Below are 24,110 nucleotides of genomic sequence, written 5' to 3'. Positions count from 1 at the left end.
CTTTGTTGTGATTTGGTTTTGTTTTAATAGTTTAATAATGAATAAAAAAGAATCCGCATTAAAGATTGAGTTAAAGTCAGCACATAACCCATGTTACTTTTATTATGTGACATATTTCAGAGGGAAACAAGATAATTAAGGATTATAAAATGTAAACAGGAACCTTTTATAATTGAGAATTGATTAGAAAGTGACAGGTGATCTCTGACAAAGAAGTTGGTTACGTCAGCCTGAGAAGGAAAGTTGTTTCAGAGGAACAGCAAGTAAAATTCACTTTAATGTGGGAAAAATTATTGAGTGCACTTTTAAAGTGTGCTACTCCCTGTGCTAATGAGATACTAAAGCACAGTTGACCGCTAAAAGGACCTTAGAAGGATATAAAAGTAATTTAAAGAGCTGAATTCCCTCTTCCCTTGCAGTTGCTCCTTCATGTCTCAGCCAATTTCAGCCTCTATATGTGCATGACTAGGAAGTATAACATGGTCTGATGCAATACAAATGTGTTTGAATCAGTCTTTGTTGCAGTCAGTTTTGCAGTTGTCTGAGAAACTGTCTGAGAGAGTCCACTTTAGTCTGAATCTGCATTCTAGAAATGAATAGACTGGAATGTTATATTCCCTTGAACTGGCTTTCCTCAGTTTTTTAATGTCTGATCGGCATTCATGGGCAAAAAGTGATTTGAGGAGATTTGATATCTGTCGTCTTTTTTTATGAGAGAGACTGTGGACCAAAGGAGAAGACAAAGATATATTACATCAAATCTGTTCAGGATTGCTCCATCTTTCTAATCTTCTCTTACGCCTGTCTTTCTGTGTCTCTTTTATCAGAGATGTCTGTCCGGATGTCCAACTTGGACAACGAACGAGATGACAGAGATGAAGACAGTCACGAAGACAGAGGAATAAGTAAGATACCCGGCCTCCCTGCCTGGCACCGCTTCACACAAATTAACACAGAAACCCTTTGATACCCATTATAGCATTAGTAATTACACTGAGGGTTTTTATGTACATCAAATCTACAGTATTGTACTTTGCACCATTAATGCTGTTTTTCACTGATTCAGTGCATCAGACACCAAATGGATGATAATCCGTGAATTCTTTGTGTATGGTGTGCTGTTTTATTCTCCTAGAGTAAAAAGCGAGCATTCATGCTCACAATGGTATGGTGTCATTCTTGTGTGATAATTGCCTCAAACAGCCATGTGGGTTAGTCTGATGTCGTAATTGGTCTCATCTTTAGTGACAATATTATAATGTGTTCCTGATCAGCATTCTTGTTCCGTTGTACATTTTATAATCGGAAGCATTTTCAATACCATCTGATTTATATCACAAAGTTGTTTTAATTAGATTTTGTGCTATGCATAACTGTAAGAAACGTACATTATGAAACATCATGCATAACGGTAATAAATCTAAATGAACAACAGTCAGTATGTATTTAATACTGATTATCAGTGCAAATAAATGTAAACACTGTACTCCTACTGTCAACTCAGTTTTTAAAAACAGACAAAATGTACTGAAAGGTACTTACAATGGCCGCTTGCCCAATTGACTTCCATTGTAAGTAAATAATTCAGTGCATATATTTTATTTTTGGTTTTACACACTTGGGTACATGACCAAATTATTTGAAGTGGTGCTGTTTGAGCTCAACTTTGGGAATTGAACCCAAAATATTCCTATAAATTAAGGCACAAACTCAACCTGTAAACAGGATCCAAAAAGTCAAAGGCAAAATATAAAATAGTTTGGTAATATTTTGATAACCTCTGACTCAGAGACTTATAATTTAAATTTTTAACATTTTATTAAACAGTTCCATTCCATACAGACATCTTGTACAAACAATAAACAACATTTTATAGCAATTGTTCATTTTATGAATGTCTTATTTTTCATTGTTAAGCCATGTTTGTTGACTACACATTAATGTATATAAATAATTACCAACCTTACTTAGCGGTTTAGATTATGGAATTAGCATACACACATATTATATGGTGCTTTGGAAGTCTTTTGGAAGACATCTTTTTAAAGTTTTCCTCATTGTTTACCGAGTTCATCCCCAGTATAACCTTTTATATGAGAAGTATCTACAAGTGTGTTATTGCCTTTTAAATTTCCTGTACTCTTACACCATGCTGGCCAGCTGGAGACCCGAGTGTTTTATTGTTATATGACCATTTGGCTCAGTTTCTCTCTTTCTCTGCAGTTAGTAACACACGATTCATTGCTGCTGTTATTGAGAGGCACACACACAGCCCAGAACGGCGGCGGAGATACTGGGGCCGGTCAGGGACAGAAAGTGACCATGGTAAGAGTGCGTATGTCTGTGTATGTGTACTCCTTCCTCAAAGTCTAAAGGAAAAACGATATTAGTTGGTCTGAAAATATAGTTTTGAAACAAGGGTCAAAGAAAAATTCAAAGGCGTGACCATCAAATTTCTCACCTAAGAATATATTGAGAGTTTTATTAATTCATTTATTTATTATTGAAATAAAGCAAAGCCTTCACCGGGAGCTCAGTGTGTGCTTGTGTTCTCCCTCGATTTCATTGGCGGCTCCAGGCTTGGGTTACATGGAGTCTACAGTGCATGCTAAATCTGCCGCCCCTCAGGGACGAGGCTTTCTGGAGATCATTGTGTAACCAGCAAGAGGAGAAAGGGCAGCCCTATTCCACAAGGAGAGGTGCAATGAGAGACCTGGAGGAAGAAAGCCAGCAAAGTGGGTAGATTGAGAGATGCGAGAACAGTTAGAGGTGGCAAAGACCAAGTACAAAAGTTTCTTCGCTGTATTTTTATTTGGCAGGGTTGAAGGTCGCCTCCCACCGGCTGCTCAGTCATCCAGCTTAAGGGGTCGTTTTAAAGCAATATCGATTTGGTTTTTGAGCGTGCGTATTCAGGAGAACAGCTCCGAAGCCTTTTCCTGTGTGCTCTGACTCATTACCGCTCCACCAACACAGAGAATTTTTGCCAGGAGCAACGTAGATGTATACGAGTATTCACCTCAGATCGAGGTTTAAAGAATTTCTCTAAACAGAAATGTGTTTTCTGCCAGGAACTGAGATGCTTTTTAGTACTTGTTTGCTTGCTTGGCTCTTTGATATGTTTAGGGATAGATCCTGATCCAGAATCGGTATCCCAGGTCTTTCATTCTCACTGCAGAATTTCAAAGCTGGTTCCAGATCCGCTCTGAGATGGCTCATGCAAACATTGATCAAAGTCAGGATCATAAGAGGTTTTTGACCTTTCTTTTCACCTCCGATCCGGTTTCAAATGTCACATGTGGCTGGACGTTTGGCCACCTGACAGCAGGACAAGACCTTTTTTGTGCTCTTAATTCAGGATGTGCTGTGACTGTTATTATGTTAAGTTTCCAACAGTTTGTTTGTTTTTTTCTATGCATTGTGAGCTCCCTTCCCACCATACAAGTTTAGTTGCCAGTAACTGTCTAATCTATTATTCACGTCAGCTACTTCATGTGTCTTTTTGTATTGTTGTCTAAACAGGAACGTTGGCAGTTTGACAGGGGAAAGTGGTTTTGGGTAGATAACAAATAACATTGACATCAGCTTCTTCTTTCAACGTCAAGGATTTTAAGTTTAAATTTATGTATAAAGGAAGGTGTATGTTTCAGATGGTGTAACTCATCAACTATTTTGAAGTCACATTTTATGGGTTTTTTTCCTCTCTCCAGTTTGATGCATTCAAATTTGAAAGTAGAAATATTCAATGTAGTCTCTCAGTATAAGTCTGTATGTTTAAAACTGTCTGTATAATAATAGGTGTAGTAGGAAGTAGGTGTCAAGGCATTGTTCCTCAATGCAAAACTGTTGCACTGAGACAAACTGATAATGACATGAACACTACTTTGCACTATTGCCATTCCTCTGCACCACAACTTCATAATTATTATAATCATTACTGCTGTTTTCATAATTACAATTTTGCATTGCACTAATTAAAAACTTTTTAGATGTTTATCCCTGATCTGTATTATTTTCCATATATTTATATATTGTGTTTTTTTTAGATTTCTGAACACTGTTTTTAAAAAGTTTGTGGGCAGTAAGATTTTCTCTTAAATAAATTAATACTTTATTTGGCAAGGATGCATTAAATTGATCTAAACTGACAGTAAAGACTGAATTTTGATGATTTATTTTCATTTTTTTGTCAACTGTGATAAAATGTTTTTGAGTACTTAATCAGCATATTAGAATGATTTCAGAAGGATCATTTGACACTGAAGACCGAAGTAATGGCTGCAGAAAATTCAGCTGTGCATCACAGGAATAATTACAATTTTAAAATAAATTAAAATAGAAGCAATAATATTAAATTATCATAATATCTCACAGTATTACTGTTTTTACTGTATTTTGATCAATTAAATGAATGTGTGTGTATATATGTTTATTTATTTATTTATTTATTTATGTCACGTTACATTATCATAAGCATGAGACTGTCAGATTAGTAAATAATGAGATTAATATGTTCCTTTAATATGTTTGAGTTTTATGTGAGGGGTGTGAGTTTAGAATGGATTACGAATCATTAAGATGATTAGTTTAATGAGCAACTTAAATGATCATGTTTTTAACAAGTTTCCATCAGCAATATCTACAAAATGACACTGAGACATAACTAGGTTCAAATGTCCATTCTCTGTTGAAAATTTCCTTTCAGCTTTTTTTTAGAAACACAAAAAGCTGTTAGCTACACTTGTAGTGCATTTTAGATTCAAAGTCAATTTCCGATAATATTGATTGTGATTCCTTTTCTATTTATATATAGGTTACAGCACCATGAGCCCTCAGGAAGACAGCGAGAACCCACCCTGCAACAACGATCCCCTCTCTGCGGGCGTCGATGTGGGCAATCACGACGAGGACCTCGACCTGGACACGCCTCCACAGACAGCTGCTCTTCTCAGCCACAAGTTCCACCCCTATCGGCACCCCCACACACACCACCCCTTGCACTTGCACACGCATCATCTCCAGGCTGCCGTCACCGTGCACAGCGTGGATGCTGAATGCTGATCCTGCCCACCCATGACCCCAAACCAACCGCCAACCCTGCCTTTGATGCCACTGCTAACTTCATCCACCACCTCCATTCAGGCCCTGCATCCTGCAAAAACGAGGAGAGAACCTTAACTCCCAGCTCTCCCTGGGCATCTGCTAAGGTGGTCAGAGGTGTTTTGTGCTTGTTGAGCATGGGGGCGAACATTGAACCTCTGCAGAGGTCATTAGTGAGTGGATTTGGCAGGTGCATATACGATACAATGCTCCTTATGTTTTTTTCCTCTTTTTTTTTTTTTCCCAAGAAACAATGAAGATGAAAGGATTATTTTTCTACTATTTATTTAACATGAGTGGAGATGGAGATCATAAATGTAAAAAATGTAATTGACTGACTGACTGAATTTGTCAGCTTTCTATTAGGCCTCTAGAGCCCTTTTTAAGACCCGGCCCAGGTTTTCTCCTTGACTAGACTGCGAAGCAGCCTTGAAGGATTCGATTCATGGCACATTTGTGTCCTACGCACGCCATGAGAATTTCTTGTGTGGAGAGTAAACAAAACATTTCAAGGAACAATAGACACAAATGCCTGCGCTGCACATCAAGGAGATGCGAAAATGTGGCGTATTCTAAAGAGCTGTCACTCTCTGGTTTGTTTTGTTTGTTTGTTTTTCGACGGTGTGAGATGATGGTGAATCTCAAGACACTGTGCAATGTGACCAAGGTGTTCTGGGCCACAAACCCAGTGCAGGAAATTTTCAATATTTTAAAGATGACTGGGAGACAGACTGTGCTCAGTGTGTGTATAAGCTCTCCTTTTTTCTGTCTGCCCGATTATTTTACATTTGGTGTACGAGAGAGAGAGAAACAGAGTGTGCATGTGTTGGTGCTTGTGTGTGTAATTGTGTGTGAATGTGATGTATGTGTGATGGCGCAGATGGATCGTCTCTAATAATGTTGTCGTTTTTTTAAGTCATTGGTCAGTATTGATGGAATGCCATGATATTTTTCAGATCCTTCTAAACCCATGTGCACTTTTACTCAACTGCTTGTCTACTGATATGTAGACAATGTGCTCCTATGATTTTAGAGGGATTGTGTCTGTTGTTTTCAGAATGAAATGATATACCATGTATATACATCTAAAGTTTAACAAAGTAGCTATAAATGTGTCATACACTACAACAAACCTTTTATCCTCGTCAGAAGTATTTCATTTTGTCAGTGTGCTCTTAAGTTACATTGAAATTTGGGTTGGGGGAAAAAACTAATTAATAGTTTGATTTGAATCTATGTGTGATGATAAATCATACTCATAATCATGAGTCAAGTGATCTTAAATAATCAAACGCATAAGAAAAACACAACTTTCACACATTATGATACAGAAGTCTGGTACATTAGTTCTGTCCAGGCATGTCCCTGTGAAATTTCAGCCTCAATCTGTTACAATGACCGTTTTAAGCAAGTATACCTTAGAGACTGCTGAATCACATCTATGAATCATATTTTATGCGCTTAAAGTTCAGTCAGTGTGCAGCTATCATTCTTATTTTGGTCACATAACAATTTAAAGTTGATATTCAGATCTATTGCAGTGTGAATGTGATAAATTGTTCCACTTTGAATGTGACCGTGATGAGTCAGGTCATTATATGGGATCTGCTGTGATTCCAACATAAGCGATAATTGCACAGAATTTGGTGTTTGTGTTTATAGATGCATTTAGCATCATATAAAAAGATGTCATATTATCTTGAATATCTTCATTAAAATGTTTTAAGGAACAAGTTATTTCAATACTCATAGTCCGCTCATATTTCAACCACCCCCAGAGGATTGTGGGCTAGTTGTCACACTTTTTACTCCAATTAATATTTTTCTGGGTGGGGTACTGAATAAATCAATTTCTGTGTAGGCACATGCCTTGAAGTCTTGGCCACTAAATATTTCCAATGTTATTGCCAAAGTAATGATAGACTTGATTAAACACATTGATTTTTGCACATTATGGTGTATGGGGAAATCTGTCTATTAAAGGCTTTTTAGCTAAATTAAAAAGTTTTGAGTTTGTTTCAAATCAACTTTATGTGTGTTACTTGACTTGACCTTATAGTTACTGAGAAATATTCCATGTGTTACCTTCTCCGTGTGACCACTAGCCCCGGTGTCTTCTAAATATTGGTACACAATTTATTTGCATCAAAGTGTGCCATTATGTCTCTATGGTATATCTCTTTTAAGTAATTCATTATAAACCTCAAACAAGATTTCACATCTTTCAGGTTGATATAGTGACACTTTTTTTATATATATATCATTGCATAGGTTGTCAGTGTAAAAATAAAGCAAAACTCTGGGATTTACAGGGCACCATTAAAATATGAGCCTACTCCATTATGACATCATCAGCCCATTGCTGACCTACATTTTATTGTCATGGTCACACACACATAACGGGCAAATAAGGAATGAGGAGGAACAGTTTATTTCAAAGAAGTCTCTCGCATGGGCCCAATTTAACAGAAGTGCTCCACTTTTATGCCAACCCCACTATGTGCTCACACCTCGTGTTCGGGTTAAAATTGTCCACCAAGGATCAGCCTTAACGACCTTGTTTGCAAATCCCAGGCAGGGATGGGGTGTCGACTCCAAAAGAATCGACTTTTGGTTAAAAAATGATTAATCTATACTTTCCGTCCCGACATAAAAAAAACACCATCACATGGACACGTGCATGGCACATGCTCTAAAAATTCCAAATTCCAAGCATCATTTTCCTTTAAATTTTTATTAATATTTATTGTAATTACATGTTCGGTATTATTTTGTTTCACCCATGATTTGCACTGCAAAACAAACAATAGGCTAATCATTTAGAACTTATGTGATTTCGATTTAACAATTTTATTTAGGCCTAGCTACTTTACGACTGAAAAAAATTACGTTATAATAAAAAGCTATTTATTAAAACGAACTCAAATCAGTCATTCTCATACTATCAGCTCATTCTCGGCTCATCATTCTGGCGCCCCTCAGGGATGTGTTCTCTCCCCACTGCTCTTCTCCCTCTACACAAATAAAGACCCCTCTGTCAAGCTCCTGAAGTTTGTGGATGAGACTACAGTCACTGGCCTCATCAAGGACGGAGACGAGTCTGCTTACAGACAGAAGGTTGAGCAGCTGGCTGTATGGTGCAGTCACAACAACTTGGAACTCAACACGCTCAAAACAGTGGAGATGATAGTAGACTTCAGGAGGAACTCCCCCCACTCACCATCATGGAGAGCACTGTGGCTGCAGTAGAGTCATTCAGGTTCCTGGGCACCACTATCTCCCAGGACCTGAAGTGGGACATTCACATTGACTCTATTGTGAAAAATAGAGCAGCAGAGGCTGTATTTCCTCCGCCAGCGAAGGAAGTTCAACCTGCCACAGAAGCTGCTGAAACAGTTCTACTCTGCCATCGAGTCTGTCATGTGTTCATCTATAACTGTTTGGTTTGGCTCAGCTACCAAAACAGACATCAGAAGATTACAACGGACACTCAGGACTGCCGAGAGGATTATCGGTGCCCCTCTACCCAACCTCCAAGATCTTAATATCTCCAGAGTGAGGAAAAGGGCTAAGAAAGTCACTCTGGACCCCTCACACCCAGCTCACTTTCTCTTTGAACTATTGCCCTCTGGCCAGCGCTACTAGATCACTGAGCACCAAAACAGCCAGACACAAGAACAGTTTTTCCCCCAGGCCATCCCACCTGAACAACACATAACACACCCTAGTACTGTACATCTGTAAATAACCCATCAAACCTTCATCTGTACACATGACATATGCACATTCACAGTTCTGTCTATGGAGATTTTCTGTATATTTAAATTTTTATTACTGTTGTTATTTATAATTTGTCTATTCTCTTCATTATTAGTGTTTTTATTACCTTAATTATATGTTGTCTGCACTATGTTTGTACTTCTGTACTGGAAGCTCCTGACACCAAGACAAATTCCTTGTGTGTGTAAACCCACTTGGCAATAAAGCTCCTGATTCTGATTCTGATTACGACTCGGTTGATTCGGACCGATTCAGTGCGATTCCTTCAAACTGGTTTTATAAGTCAGTTCAACTGATTCATTGAAAATAATTCGATTTGAAAGAACCATTCGTTTACGAATCGGACATCGCTAGTCGAAACTTTAGAGAAAACCAGTTGCTCAATTTCCAGCTTCTCAAATTTTTCTCTTGTCATTAGGTTACCGCAAGGTAAACGTATCCTGTGAAATGTGCAAACCGTTCAGTTTAATTACTTTTTGTTCTCCTGCTTCTGTTCCAATGTGTTTACCTCTGAATAATACATATGCATCATTTGCGAAATCAGACAGTCGCGCATAAATGAATAAATCGCCCGTGGATTCACGATGCTTGGGACCACACACACATAATGACTCGGATACCGCCACCCACGCACACTACGCGCTCAGCGCTGCTCTCTGTGAGGAGTTCAAGCCCCATCACCCCTTTACATCAACACGCGCGTACCAGATGCGCGCTCCAGCACTCGCTCGAGCGCCCACGCGCTACTTTTCTGAGCCATTGAAATATTCTGGTCTTTTCTCTCTCTCCCACTCAGAGACGCGCAGAATCACTGCTTTAGTTCATGTTCAGGTAATTCAGATGAATGCATATGGAACTATGGGACTGGAACTTCCCATATGATGGTGGGAAATTATCCGTGTGCGATGCATATTAATCCATGCACTGCAATAGGGACATTAAACTGACATTCGTATTTATAAAGCATTTGCAGTGGTGGTTTACGTTGCTATATTTTAAATTTTCGTATTTTAATTTTATATATATATATATATATATATATTTATATATATATATATATATATATATATATATATATATATTTATATATATATATATATATATATATATATATATATATATATATTTATATATATATATATATATATATATATATATATATTTATATATATATATATATATATATTTATATATATATATATATATATATATATTTATATATATATATATATATATATATATATATATATATATATATATATATATATATTTTTGTGTGTGTGTGTGTGTAAACTACCACCTCCAAAATTGCACAGAAAATCTTAAACTATGAGTATAAGTATAGTCTAATAATAATAATGTGATTGTTATTATTATTCTCGTATCGAAAAAAATATATAATCCAAAAACAAAACAAAACAAGTGCTATCCCCATTCTTAAAGAGTCAAATGCAATCTGTAAATATTGTTGATGTGGGATGTGTAGTTGCTAAAACTCAAAGCGTTCATTCAGGGACATTATAAGGACTTCTGTGATATAGTCTGCCAGGAGATGGCATTTAGCACACCCACGAGAGACGGCATAAGTCATTCATTCCACACCAGAGCCAGTGTATAAGGAGTCAAAAGATCTGTCAGGCATGCAAAATTTTCTGCAGACATGCCTTCAGATGTTTCTGCCATACACAATCTCTCCAAGTATACAGACTAAATGATTTCTGAGCTATAAATGTCAGCTTGTCCATACAGTTTACTTAAGCTTTCATGCAACCATTTACTAAACAATTAGTTTAAAGTTTTTTGACACATTATCGGCAGTATGTTTGCTCAATGAAAACTGTTTTGAAAGCAGGAAAATGATGTGCATCTCTGAGCAACACAGCAGTGGTGTTTTATAATCAGCAAGTCTTGAGTGAATGATTCAGTAAAGAGTCACTACTGGCATAACGATGTAACAGAAAGGGTCTGTGAAAAAATTCCAAGTACTATTGAACAGACTGACAGCCTGTCTGGAAAATGAAAACACAAGCAGAGTTAGTAACAAATATAAGTGAAAAGTTGGATCGCTGATTTGGAAATTGATAATGCTCTGCTTCTTTTGGAACTAAAAATGCCTGTTGTACCGAAAATCAGGACAAGAATACACATTTACCATGTGCTCAGTGAAATTTTGTGGGTGAAATTAAGTCATTTCAATATGAATCTGCTCAACTGGGAGTTTCACGTGTGGGCTAAAAGCTTTCCCATGCAGATTTCGCTCATATCAAGTTGTAAATTCACAGTGCTGGCCATAAGAAAGCTGTTTGTTTTGAAAAGTGACTTTTGTGTGAGCTTAAGGTGCAATTTTGAAGAAAAAAATCCAGTTGTAGCTATAACCCAGATAGCACACGTACGTCTGCAAGATGTCTGTTAAAGATCTCTTGATCTGGAAAGCATCTGCTGTCTACAAACGTCTGACAGACGTCTTTCAGATGTCAGTTTTACATACATTCTAAATCATAAACATCTTAAAGACATCTAAAAGGAACCGTCCTATAGATGTATTGCAGATGAGCAAACACCCTAAAAAATACGTCTTGCAGATGTAAATGCAGACATCAAGTCAAGTCACCTATATTTATATAGCGCTTTTAACAATACAAATTATGTCAAAGCAACTACACAATATCAAAATAGGAAAATAGTGTGTCAATAATGTAAAATGAAAAGATTAAACACTCAATTTTCAGTTAAAGGCATTTCATTATTGAATTCAGTGATGTCATCATCCAGCTCAGTTCAGTTTAAATAATGTCTGTGCAATCAGGTCGATGATATCGCTGGAAATGAAGTGTCCCCAACTAAGCAAGTCAGAGGCGACAGCGGCAAGGAACCAAAACACCATCGGTGACAGAATGGAGAAAAAAAAACCTTGGGAGAAACCAGGCTCAGTCGTGGGGCCAGTTCTCCTCTGCCCAAACGAACCAGCAGTTCAATTCCAACTGCAGCAAAGTCAGATTGTAAGGGCTCAACTGGTTCCAGTGGTCTTTTCCCGATGGCTGTCTAGGTGGCGGGGTCCTCACTGGGGATCTGTCTCTGGCGGCGCCCTGGGCCTACCCCATTATGGACTGGCGCTCATCTAGGTGTCCTGGTCTCTGCTGACGTTCAGGGCTGTAGAGGTCATCTCTGGGTCCTGATCCACCATCTGATCTGGATACGGACTGGATCTGGTGACTGCAGTGACCATCTGGGCTGGATACCGACCAGATCGGGTGGCTACGGTGATCTCGGATTAAGAAAGAAACAGACTAATATTAGCGTAGATGTCAATCTTCTTACAATGTAACAAGTAGGCCTACATGTGTTATGGGAAGTGTTTCCGGTTCTGGTTGACCTAACATCAAATAGATGTCTCCAAGATGTACGTGTGCTATCAGGGAAAGATATATGAAGCACAGTTCACACAGACGTTTTCTGTTGGTCAATGCTGAGTAACCAAGAACAGTTGCGATATTGGCCAGGGGAAATCTTTCGTCCTCATACAAAATTCCCAATCCCATATGAACTCCACAAATCGCGTGGATTCCGGTGAAAAAACAGCAAACAATTGTCAAAAAATAGGCTATTTAAACATAGGTAGGCCTATGTTATTGACAAAAAACAATGGACCTTTTTTGCCAACGAATTTTGCTGAAATTTCGCTAATGTAACAGTTTGATTTGCACAAATAAACACTACATTTCCCTAAATATTACTTAATAATGTTTTAATAAATATTTTCAATTACAAAAGATCTGCTAGAACTATTATTACATCATGAACTGTTATGCTAATGTTTTGTTATTATTTATTGTTGCTATCTTAACTTTATATGGCATTTATATTGTTATCATTTGTAATATGATACTGTCCTGTTAAGAAGGGGAAAAGAGACTAGTCAGAATGTGTTTAATTTTCCATCGGTGGAGGTCGCCAGCTGTACTGTGCTGGGGCTCGTCCACACTTACTTTCAGGAGATGGGTTTGACTCGAAGCACAGACGCCCACCTATCCGCTCTCAGACTCACTTTCCACCGAGCGCTTCAAAATGGCGGCCGCTTCATCCATCCAGCCGCCGAGCGTGCATGCGATACAGCGGGGAAATTCACCTCACCCGGAGTCCGACAGCCCCGCGAGCCGACAGGAGGAGGACGCAGCATCCGAGGGGACCACCATCCTCAGAGACCTACCGGAACTTGATCCCGAGGAGATCGAGAAACGGCTGGAGAAAACTCGCAGAGAGCTGAGCAACAGGAGGAAGATCCTTATTAAGAACCTGCCACAGGATACAACCAACCAGGTAACCTTAGAGAGATTTACATACCTCAGCCTGACAGCAGAAAGTTACACTGCTCACTAGTTCATGGGAGAAAAGGGCTTTTCTTAGCATTTTAAGTATGGTTGTTAGTTTGTTAGTCAAGATACATAAACGAGTTTTATTATTCCATGAGTTTTCATCTAACGTAGATAGTTAAGCACCACGTACGACCGCGACATGTTTCAAAATAAGTTAATAAAATGGCAAACACGCATCAGTGACAAGAAAGTTAAATTAACACAATTATTAGTTTGAAACACGGATATTGAGCATCGGCTATGTAAACGTAAACAGTTCAAATTAAGCGACCTGGAAAGAAATGAATGAATAAAGCAGTGCTGAAACTTTTGCGTTCATCATCAGGAAAACTGTTTGCGCGCGACCCATAACGTTATCTGCCCTAAAACAACACCACATTTCTATTGTAAAAGCACCACTGAAGTGAAACGAAAACAAATAAGCGGAAAATATGCAGTAAAATAACAGCCCGACGGCATCTTTGGATGAAGGCGCTCCGTCTGAATAACAGCCGCTCACCGTCTCTATCTAGCTCAGCGTTTATCAACTCTTTCCTCTTATGTATCCCCACAACCTCATAAAATCGACTCAAATACTCGTCCATTAACCGATATGCAGCCTAACATATGTTCCGTGTAACTGATATGTTTCGAAATGAACTGAGTATGATTAACACTCTCTACAAAACGCAGCGAGTTTCATTTTATAAGCCCTAATGGGTTTTAGTTTTATATCTTCCGTTTTTTTTTTATCTCATACTTTGCTAATCGTTGCTTATTGTATCTCTTATTATATTTAATTTAGAGTACGGCTTGTTTGCTTATTAATGTTTCCTATGCGGCGGTTGCCTGCTTGTGGTTGATGTTGTCTGGAGGCATGTTTGCTCATGGGGACAAGCAGACTGACTGAGATCCGGCTGAGGGCGTTCAGGCAGGGAGAACAGACAGTGGTGAGCTGAACTCTGAGTGGGAGATTTTCATATTCAGCTAGCTGAGGTGGCTGCTGCCGATGGCATTTCCTACAGAGTTTTCCCACATTATTATTGTCAGTAAACAAGATACCTGGGTCCTTGAGGGAGGTGTAATATTTCCCCAGCTCCAGGAGGAGATGAATGCAGTTGATATCTAATTGTCAGTATGTGCCGAACAGATGACATTGCACTGTACGCTTGCACTTCCAGAATGCACAAAACATTAACTTTCATGTTAGATTGTGCATAGTATGCAGTAGCATTAGTATTGACTGATTCTTTTCAGATGTTTAATTGTTATTATGACATGCTCTTGCATGCTATTTCACATAACCTGTACTGCATGTTGTATTACGGACACCTATAACCTTAGACAGCATGACAGTGAGTAACAGTTTGGAGAAGAGTGTCAGGTGCACACCGCCGTTGTGGTCGGGTCACAGAGTAGCAGCTTATCACTGAGAACACATGTCAGGCAAAGCAGCTCGGTCTCTCTTTCTATCTGTGTCCCTCATTCATACATACACAATCACTCTGCTCCTTATTCTGAATAATTTAGGAGCAGGTCGGTCACAGGTTTGGCCAGAAGAAGTGTCAGAAATGAACTCTGCTGATTGGCTCTTTGTCAGGTGACAACATGTTTTGGGTTATCTCATCCTCTCCCCATTGTTGAGCTCTGTCCACTCTTCCACAGGTTTGTTATTGGTTTGGGTGTCAGTAGCAGATGTTCAGCAGTGGAGTATGGGAGTGTGTGTTATCTCTGAGTACTCAACATTCACACTTACAGATGGGTTGGGCAATAAGCAAAAAATTTATCATTATATACTATTAATGATCTGTTATATTAATATTATATCTCAACAACCGTATACATGGTTCAGAAAATGATTACAAAAACAGAAAAAATAAATATATATATATATATATATATATATATATACTGTATATATATATATAGAGAGAGAGAGAGAGAGAGAGAGAGTATATATATATAATTGAATAATTATTATTATTTCATATTATTTCATAAATGTAATTATATATATATATATATATATATAATTTAAAGGTTTTAGTCATTTTGATGTTTTTGTAATTTATATTAATTACATTGTTAAAATAAATGAAAATACGAAATACTGAACTAGCTAAAATAAAATAAATGTAAGGGTTTTTATGTTTTATAATTTTTTTCTTTAAAGTAATGGTAAGTAATCCAACCTGTCATCTGTAAATATCTGAATGTAAAGTCATTTGAATGCCTATTCCCTTCCACACAGTGGCATTTTGCACAAACTTGACACAAACAATTCTTAAAATCAGTATATCTCCTACCCCTAAACAAAAATGTATTTAAAACGTTTCAATATTTGGAGTAAATATGCATTCTTAGCCTATATTTGTTTAAGTTTGCTACGAGCTCAGAAATAGCTACTGTTTTATATCTTACTTGAGTTGTAGTCACTTAGAGGTCATTGCATACTGTTTACCTAGTGTTGCTGGCTAGAATAAATTGTTTTCCTTCACCTTCCTTCTGAAGATTAGTTTCTATCTGGTTTCAATTTCACTCTGTTCAGTCCTGACCTCGTATCACCTTGGCTATTGACTCGGGTCACCACAGAGCAAAGCAAGTTCTATATCTGTGTCAGTCTGTTTCACCCCAATATCGGACCTTCCCGTGTGCAGGAACCCTTATCTTTCATCATGTGTCTGTTGGAGTGTGAGACAGCAGTCTGACCAGTCAAACCCATCTAAAATGTGAAAAGTCAGTGAAAGTCATCTGTATCACTAAATCAGTGAGCATCAGTGTGAGCTGCCATTACAAAGCAGTTGATTTTACACATGCTGCATACTGGTGTAGATATACTGTAGGGCTACATAGGCCCTGTCCCAAATGGAACACTTCATGTTCACTTTTGGTCTTGTGGACTTACAATGGCCGCCGTGTGCGCGTGTCCGTTATTATTAGGGTGTCCCATTTGTCATTTTAGCGTTCAAAAGGGTGCTCGCAAGCGCTCCCTTTACGGCCGCTATGCGGGGTACGAGGGGTATCAGTTCGCTAGATGGCCAACTGCCAAAACATTGAAAAAATGATATCATAAAAAATATAACATTCTAATTTTCCACTAAATATTTCCATCTTTCCATTTACGGGTATTTCCCTAAACCGACACACAGCTCATATATTTTTCCGCCACGGGGTGAGAATGTAATGATTACAAAAAAAAACAATTATAAATTTTTGATAATTATTATTTAATTTTTGCAATAACTGTTAGTTTAGTTTAGTTTTAGTTTTTCATTTATTTAAATTGCTTTATTTTATTTCAGTTTACGAAAAATAACCTTGGTCTATTGGCCCAATCCTAAGTACTAGAAATTAGTACTTGAAATCGTTGACTAAATGTAATTACTAGAACTAAATACACACATAAACTAGAAGTTTTTTCTGATTCCTGAGGTACTGCTAGGGGTGGGCGATATACTGGTAGACATAATTTACCGGTAGAAATGTGTTAACTGGTAGAGATTTTGGGCTATCGCTTCTATCATGGTTACACGCTTACGTGACGTTGCTGTGCTACGTGTTCAAGAAAACGTATCTTTTGCATGCACTTTTAAGCATTGCGCCAAAATGTTCATGTTTGAAAGTATCCTTGTAAACACAGTAATTTAGAAAGTGAAAGTAAACAGTTGAGAAAGGAAACACATGAGTAACAGTATATTGGATCCCGGCAGCTCATAAAGTGACAGCAGTCTAATATTCCTGCTGTCTGTCATTCATGTTAATCAAACAAAAAAAAGAGAGAAAATCTCTACTGCTCTTGACTAAAGAACTTTTGTAACTTTAATAAGAAGAAATATATATTTAATTTACACAGTGAAGAATATGCAGTGTTTTTATACATTTGATTACTTTAAACAATGTAGCATTTATTATTTATTTGTTCTAATGGAGTGTGTTTGCCCTATTGCTTGTAATATGTTTCTTATTCTTATTTAATTGCTGACTGTTTACTTGTCTACAGTAAGCTTGAGTTTTGTTTTTAATTTTTTTATTTAGGCTAGTATTATTTTTTGTGATATTAACACTGGTAACAAGAATGGTATCAAAACTTTTGATATCATAAAGACCTCATTTATAACTATATAATTTAATAACCATATTGTGATTTTTTTTTGCACATTGCATAATTAAAAAAAAAGCAGTGTAGAATTGTGAAAAATTGTTTGTTGTTTAGTGATATATAGCTAGCAGCTTTCATCAGTGTCACAGGTCTACAACACATTCACACAACATTACACATCTCATCCTGACCGTGTCTTCTCAGAGACAACAAAGCGTCTGAGTTCTCAGCAGTACAAAATGATTAACACACGTGAGCATATTTATACTCTCACTCTGATAAATTGCTCTGTCTTTTAGTTTTAACTTCTGACTTTTAGTTTTAAATCCTCTTGTTAACACAGACTGTCTGTAAAGCTTTTGATTAAGTCACATGCAGCATGACCTGTGTTTCATTGGCACATAGACATTAATAAAGGGTAGTAACCCCCCTCCCTTCTGTTAGCCTTCAGCCGTCCCAGATGTTCAGTTGAATCATAGCGGGCCTATGCTGGTCCTGACAGTGTGATCCATATCTAATGGTATCTAGATGCTCACTCAGGCTTTCTGGCCATTTATGGGCCATTACAATGCATGTGTAATGCGCTGCGTTAAGAGAAAGCCATAAGTGAAGCAGACTTGTGTGGAAAGCGTCTTGTTGACTCTAATTAGAGGCAGAGGGAGGGAGCGCACTACTCTTTGAAATGGCAAAGAGAGTGAATTAGACAAAGTGCACTTACATTTACCAAAGGACAGTACAGTATGTGAAGTTGGAAAAAATTTAGTTTATATAGCAGATTAGAATGCATGTCAGTGCTTAATTTTATTTGGTTTTCATACGTATTAAAGGAAATAAGTGTGTTAATAGTTTGACAGATATTACTATTAATTTATCTCAAATACTCACATCTGTCTTTCATTATTTACTCACAATCATGTCATTCCAAACCTGTATGGACCCTTTTCACATTTCCAGGCGTTTTAGAAGCAGAAGTCATCATAATTGTATGGAAGCAGAATAATGACAATAGTTTTTGAAACATAAAGCATGCTGAATTCCACAAATCGAAAAAAAGATGCATTGCAGTTAACAGTGCTTGCATTTTAATGCCTTGTATTTCCAGGGCTTGCATTTTTAGGTCCTGAAATTTAACATAGTTGTTTAATTAAGCTGTCAATATTTCGGTTCAAAATATTTCACACACATTTTCATAATTAAAAATTCAATAATTAATATTCACCTTCCAGAATTCACTTCCAAAATATTCAATCTGTTTAAAAATACGATGTATAATATTCGACAGGCAAATTTCGGTAATTTTATTTCACTTTCCAAATTCGCTGCCACAAATTCAGTGGTTAAAATTCGGCAAAATATTCAGCGTTGCACATTCGGGACCCGCAGGAATAGCATAGAGCACCGATGCATGATCTCCAGCTGATGTCAGCCGCTCACCAGCAGGTGGCGCAAGCGGCTGTTGATGAAGGCCATATGTGGATCAAGTCATTCATTTACAAAAACTGATTTTAAGGGTGGAGGGAGACAGCCTTCGCTCCAACCCCTGCTGCAAAAAGGACAGCACGACTCTGATCGGACACTTCCGGGGGTTTTCTCGGTGAGAAGAACACCACTCGACGAACAGGTTCCACTTCAAGGCGTAAGCATGTCTCGTAGACGGCGCTCTCGCCGAAGTGATGGTGTCAACTACCTCTTGGGGTAGGTCACCTAGAACCTCCGCGTCCCGTCCAGGGACCAGACATGAAGTTGCCACAAGGTGCCCCGTCTCTTAGTCAGTAGATCCTTCCTCAGAGGAATCTGCCAACGAGGGGCTGTCATGAGGAGCATCAGTTCTGGGAACCAAGTCCGAGTGGGCCAGTACGGTGCCACAAGCAGGACCTGCTCCTCGTCCTCCCTGATCTTGCACAGTGTCTGTGCGAGAAGGCTCACTGGGGGAAACGCATACTTGCGAAGGCCCTGCGGCCAGCTGTATGCCAGTGCGTCCGTGCCGAGTGTTCCCTCTGTCAGGGAGTAAAGCAATTGGCAATGAGAGGTCTCTAGAGATGCAAACAAGTCTGCCTGAGTGGGCCCAAAACGTCTCCAAATCAACTGGACCGCCTGGGGATGAAGTCTCCACTCTCCGGGGAGTGCAGATCGTGACAGCTCGTCGACTGCCCGGATGAGCAAGCACGGAATATGAATGGCACGAAGCGACCTCAGATGCTTCTGACTCCAGAGGAGGAGGTGACGGGCAAGTTGCGACATGCGACGGGAGCGTAGACCACCTTGTCGGTTGATGTACGCAATGGTCGCAGTGTTGTCTGTGCGGACCAGTACATGCTTGCCCCGTAAGCGCCTCCTGAGACGGATCAAGGCCAGGCGTACTGCTAGCAACTCTAGGCAATTGATGTGCCAGCGCAGTTGGGGGCCCGTCCAAACCCCCGACACTGCAAGCCCGTCGAACGTGGCGCCCCAGCTGGTGGTGGAGGCATCTGTGTAACCCACAGCATGCCTGGAGACCTGTTCCAGGGTCACTCCAGCCCGCAGAAACGAGAGGTCTGACCACGGGGTGAGGGTTCGGCGGCAGGCCGGTGTGACTTAGACCCGGTGAGTGCCACGCTGCCATGCCCACCTCGGGACTCGGCCATGGAGCCAGTGTTGAAGTCGTCTCATATGAAGCAGTCCCAGCAGCGGGACTGCAGCTGCCATATGCCCCAGGAGCCTCTGAAATTGTTTCAGTAGGACCGCTGTCCTGCTCTTGAACGTATTCAAGCAGTTCAACACCGCCTGAGCACGTTCCTGTGTGAGGCGTGCTGTCTGAATGACCAAATCCAATTCCATACAGAGAAAAGAGATCCTCTGCGTCAGGGAGAGTTTGCTCTTTTCCCAGTTGACTCGAAGGCAAACCGCAGGAATGACCGGCATCGCCTCAGCCTGCTCCTGAGCCTGCTACTGCTGTGCCATGTTCTTGACTGCGTCGCCGAAGAGGTCAGTCTGGAACACAGGGCCCTTGAGGAACCGAACTTTATCGGCATCCCCATGTCGACCAGTCACAGCCAGGGTGAACGTCCTGGACCACAAGTGTGGACATCGCACGACCCAGAGACCGCGCAATGACCTTCGTCGCTCGTAGCGCGAGGTCAGAAGCGGTACAAAGCTCTCAGAGCTTCCGGATCGTGACCACCCCCGTGCATGTCCCTCAATGCTTTTAGCCTGAAGAACCTGCAGTAACGCCATAGCGTAAGGTGGAGGCAGCTTCTCCACAGGCCACATAAGCACCGCCGGACAGACCAGACGAGTACCTACAGGCCCGGAAGAGGAGGCATAGTTTGCCCTGCCGGGTGGAGACGGTATTAGGACACAACTGCATCGCAACCGACCGCTCCACCAGGGGGACCCCCGTATACCCCCTAGCTGCGCCACCATCGAGGGTGGTGAGGGGGAGGAGCTAGCAGGGCGGTTTCTGGCAGTAAAAGGTGCCGTCCACGACCTGGTAAGCTCCCCCTGCACCTCCGGGAAGAGAGGCACTGGGGCAGGGCGCTGAGAACTAGCGCAAGCTACCCCGAGAAACCAGTCGTCCAACCTCGAAGGCTCGGGACACGGCGGGATCTCCACTCGAGCCCTACCCTCTCAGTGGCCTGGGAAAGCATAGCCGTGATTTCTGGATCCAAGCAGCAGCACAGCCGAATCTTCTTCCCCAGAAAGCTCCGGCTCACTCTCCGATGCAGCGGTCGACATCCGGTCGTCAGGAGGAGCGCCAGGCTAAGTGCTGGTGCGCCCCTTGTAGAGGGCCTAGCACGTTCCACTGGCAGCTCAACTGGTTTCGGAGTGCAAGAGGAGCGATGGTCCCTCGAGGGTTGGTTCCCTGGAGGGTTTGCCACCACTGTAATCCTCAGACCACCCATGCCATCGCCTGAAGTAGTCCCCGTCTGTCTGCAGCCAGAACGAGAACCAGATCGAGGCAGAGGCAACAGAGCTCCGTCCCTTTGGCGAGGTAACGGAGCCTGGCCCGCAACTCCAAGATGATCATCTTCCCACCATGAGAAGATGCCTCATCCATGAACGCCACTTCAGCATGCTTACTGCCCAGGCACGTGAGGCAGCGATCATGACCATCACCCGGCGCCAGGTAACGACCGCATCCAGAAACGCACGGGTGACACGTTGTCTGTAGCAAGACCCAACTCGTCTTTACAAAGACGTAACGTCGAGTTTGCCAGATGCAACGTCGTCTTTAAAAAGACGCACCCGTGAATGCTCTTTTAGAGAAATCACTCTTTCAGTGTGCTGAAGCACACAGGGGAGATGGCCGCTTGCAACACAATCAGGGGGTAGTGCAACCTGATGTGTGCAATCCACTCGACACAGGAAGAACCACTGCCGCTGAAGTGCCATACCGCCAGCACGAGAGTCTCCCAAAGAGCGTGCTCAACTCGTTGAATTCACTCGTCAGCAGAAGTCAGGAGCAGAACAATGTAACCGCTCGGCTCCGAAGCGAAAAGCTGAATATGTGCTGCACCTGCTGCCTACTTATACTCACGCTGTGATCAGCGGCAGCTGGATGCAATAATCGCATGCCAATGTGCATTGGCTCGTTTAGTTACACTCGAAGTGGATTGGTCTCTCTAAGCGAGATCCCAATTCGTCGGTCACCGACGTGACTCGGAGTGACCGACTGATAGGGAACTATTGTTTATTTGTTTTTCCCTTTATATTTCTTTTTTGTTATTACTATTATTGAGGTTTTTACTGTTTTGTTTTCTGGTTGTGTAGAATGTATTTTATTGCTTTTACTATCCCCTGTGAATGTTATATGTTCAATTACATATAACACTTAATTTCTAGTGATTATCGTCAATTTGATTTCCCAGATACTATTTAAACTAAATTTAGCTAGACAATGACATCTCTGAATTCAATAATGAAATGCCTTTAACTGAAAATTGAGTGTTTAATCTTATTTTTATACATTACTGACACTCTATTCTCCAATTTGATACTGTTCAGTGCTTTGACACAATCTGTATTGTTAAAAGCGCTATATAAATAAAGGTGACTTGACTTCAATAATAAAAAAAAAAAAAACCGGACACTTTTCTAACCAACATTCATCTCGCAGTGATCACCGTGATCGGTTCTACGCAGATTTTGCTCATCTCAAACAAGCCTATTAAAAGACCAAACGCAGATCTTACTGATGATGCAAACAGATGAGGAGGCAAGTTACTGAACGCGCAAAACTGCACGTTAAACATTTCCCATAAAGAAAACACTTAACGTGGTTTGATTACCTCAGTGATAATAAATGATTAAATTCAGCATCTAATTAATTAAATATATTACTGTACATTATGTACATTTAAGTAGATGAGCCCAGAATATGAGCCCACAACCAACAAGTTTCACCTATGACATCGTTTTAGTGCCACCGTCTGCCACGTAAAAAAAAAAAAAAAATCTAAGATTACGAAATTAAAGTCGTAATATTTCGAGAATAAATTCAAAATACTACGAAAATAAAGTCAAAATACTACGAGAATATAGTCGTAATACTACGAGAATATAGTCAAAATATTTTGAGAATAAAGTTGAAATATTACGCGAATAAAGTTGAAATGTTTCGAGAATGAAGATTAAAGTTATAATATTTTGAGATATTCTAGCCTTATATTCCAAAGCTTTCAAAATCTATCAGTTTCAAAGCGAAATACAAACAATATGTATATTATAAAGTGTTTTTTCACGCTCTTTAATGTGGTGTGACAGATCATATTCGCTTCAGTTTAAGCGGCATGTGAGTCAATCATATTTCCGATTGATTACAATAATGAGACATTATTTTCATTATAAATTAGGCTATACTGTTTTTTTTTCTTGCGTTCTGATGTTCCTTCACTTTTATATATTGCTATAAACTTGAAATAAAGAGGAAAAACACATTTATAATATGTATTTCATGAGAAAACACAGAATTTGAAAGCTGTGTTATATTGGATGGCGTTCTACAAATAATGAATTGAAGACATTAAATATTATGTCCAATTTTACTGTATTATACCACGAATAAAACAGCTTGTGAATAGTCACTTAATGTTATGGCCCACAGCCTATACCTCAGAAAAGAAAACAATAACTTATATCATATATTTGTGTACTGTACATACTGTAAGGGAGATATTGGCAAAGCCTAACCTGTAGTAAGTCAGATTTGTATCTAGCAACGTACTACAACCGTTGGAACATGAAAAAATAAATAAAAATCTTTTATATGTAAATAATTGTGTGCTGTACACAGGGGTGGACTGGACTTTTTGGCACAGAGCGGCCCACCAAACCCGGTCCTCAACACACCACACCATAAATGAGTGGCATATTCTTGATATTATAATTTGTATTTTCTGGTGTATATGACAAATAGTAAATAATTTTAAAGAATGTTTACGAGGGACAGTTTAATGTCACTGAAGTTAAATACCAATATTATCAGTCCATATGACATGATGCTCCGGTATTGTCTAGAAGACTTGAATAGTGCAGAATGTGGACTGTTTTTATGGGTCCTTTCTATTGGTCATCATATACAGTATTTGTCCTTTTGCAGGAGCTTGACATCTATCATTTTAAGGAATAGAGCTCCAATTGTGGAAAAGAGTATACAAATTATTTTGATGATGAAAAATACAGTAAACAGTACAGTGAAACATATAATGTTACAATTTAAAATAGGTGTCTTCTATGTGAATATATAGTAAAATAATATTGATTGTTGTGATCAAAGCTTAATTTTCAGCATCATTTCTCCAGTC

At 39.6% G+C, this 24,110-nt stretch overlaps 2 protein-coding genes across 2 annotated transcripts in view; both read left to right on the top strand.

The window, feature by feature from the left end:
* The window catches only part of LOC306879659 (VWFA and cache domain-containing protein 1-like), a 67,588-nt gene extending 60,471 nt beyond the window's left edge, over nucleotides 1–7,117 (top strand). The window contains exons 25-27 of the mRNA XM_079432805.1: nucleotides 828–905; nucleotides 2,224–2,325; nucleotides 4,811–7,117. Coding sequence (XP_079288931.1) covers nucleotides 828–905; nucleotides 2,224–2,325; nucleotides 4,811–5,058 — 428 coding nt within the window. The 3' untranslated portion in view covers nucleotides 5,059–7,117. The remainder of the gene's footprint in view (nucleotides 1–827; nucleotides 906–2,223; nucleotides 2,326–4,810) is intronic.
* A 5,755-nt stretch (nucleotides 7,118–12,872) lies between these two features.
* The window catches only part of LOC306878809 (ribonucleoprotein PTB-binding 2-like), a gene marked incomplete at both ends in the record, with an annotated part of 87,715 nt that continues 76,477 nt past the window's right edge, over nucleotides 12,873–24,110 (top strand). The window contains 2 exon segments of the mRNA XM_079431350.1: nucleotides 12,873–12,907; nucleotides 12,909–13,194. Coding sequence (XP_079287476.1) covers nucleotides 12,873–12,907; nucleotides 12,909–13,194 — 321 coding nt within the window.

The sequence above is a fragment of the Barbus barbus genome (genome assembly GCF_936440315.1).
Source record: "Barbus barbus genome assembly, chromosome: 13".
In the NCBI taxonomy this organism is placed as follows: domain Eukaryota; kingdom Metazoa; phylum Chordata; class Actinopteri; order Cypriniformes; family Cyprinidae; genus Barbus; species Barbus barbus.
The sequence above is the reverse complement of the archived record's forward strand: the minus strand, read 5'-3'. Positions and strand labels throughout refer to the sequence as shown.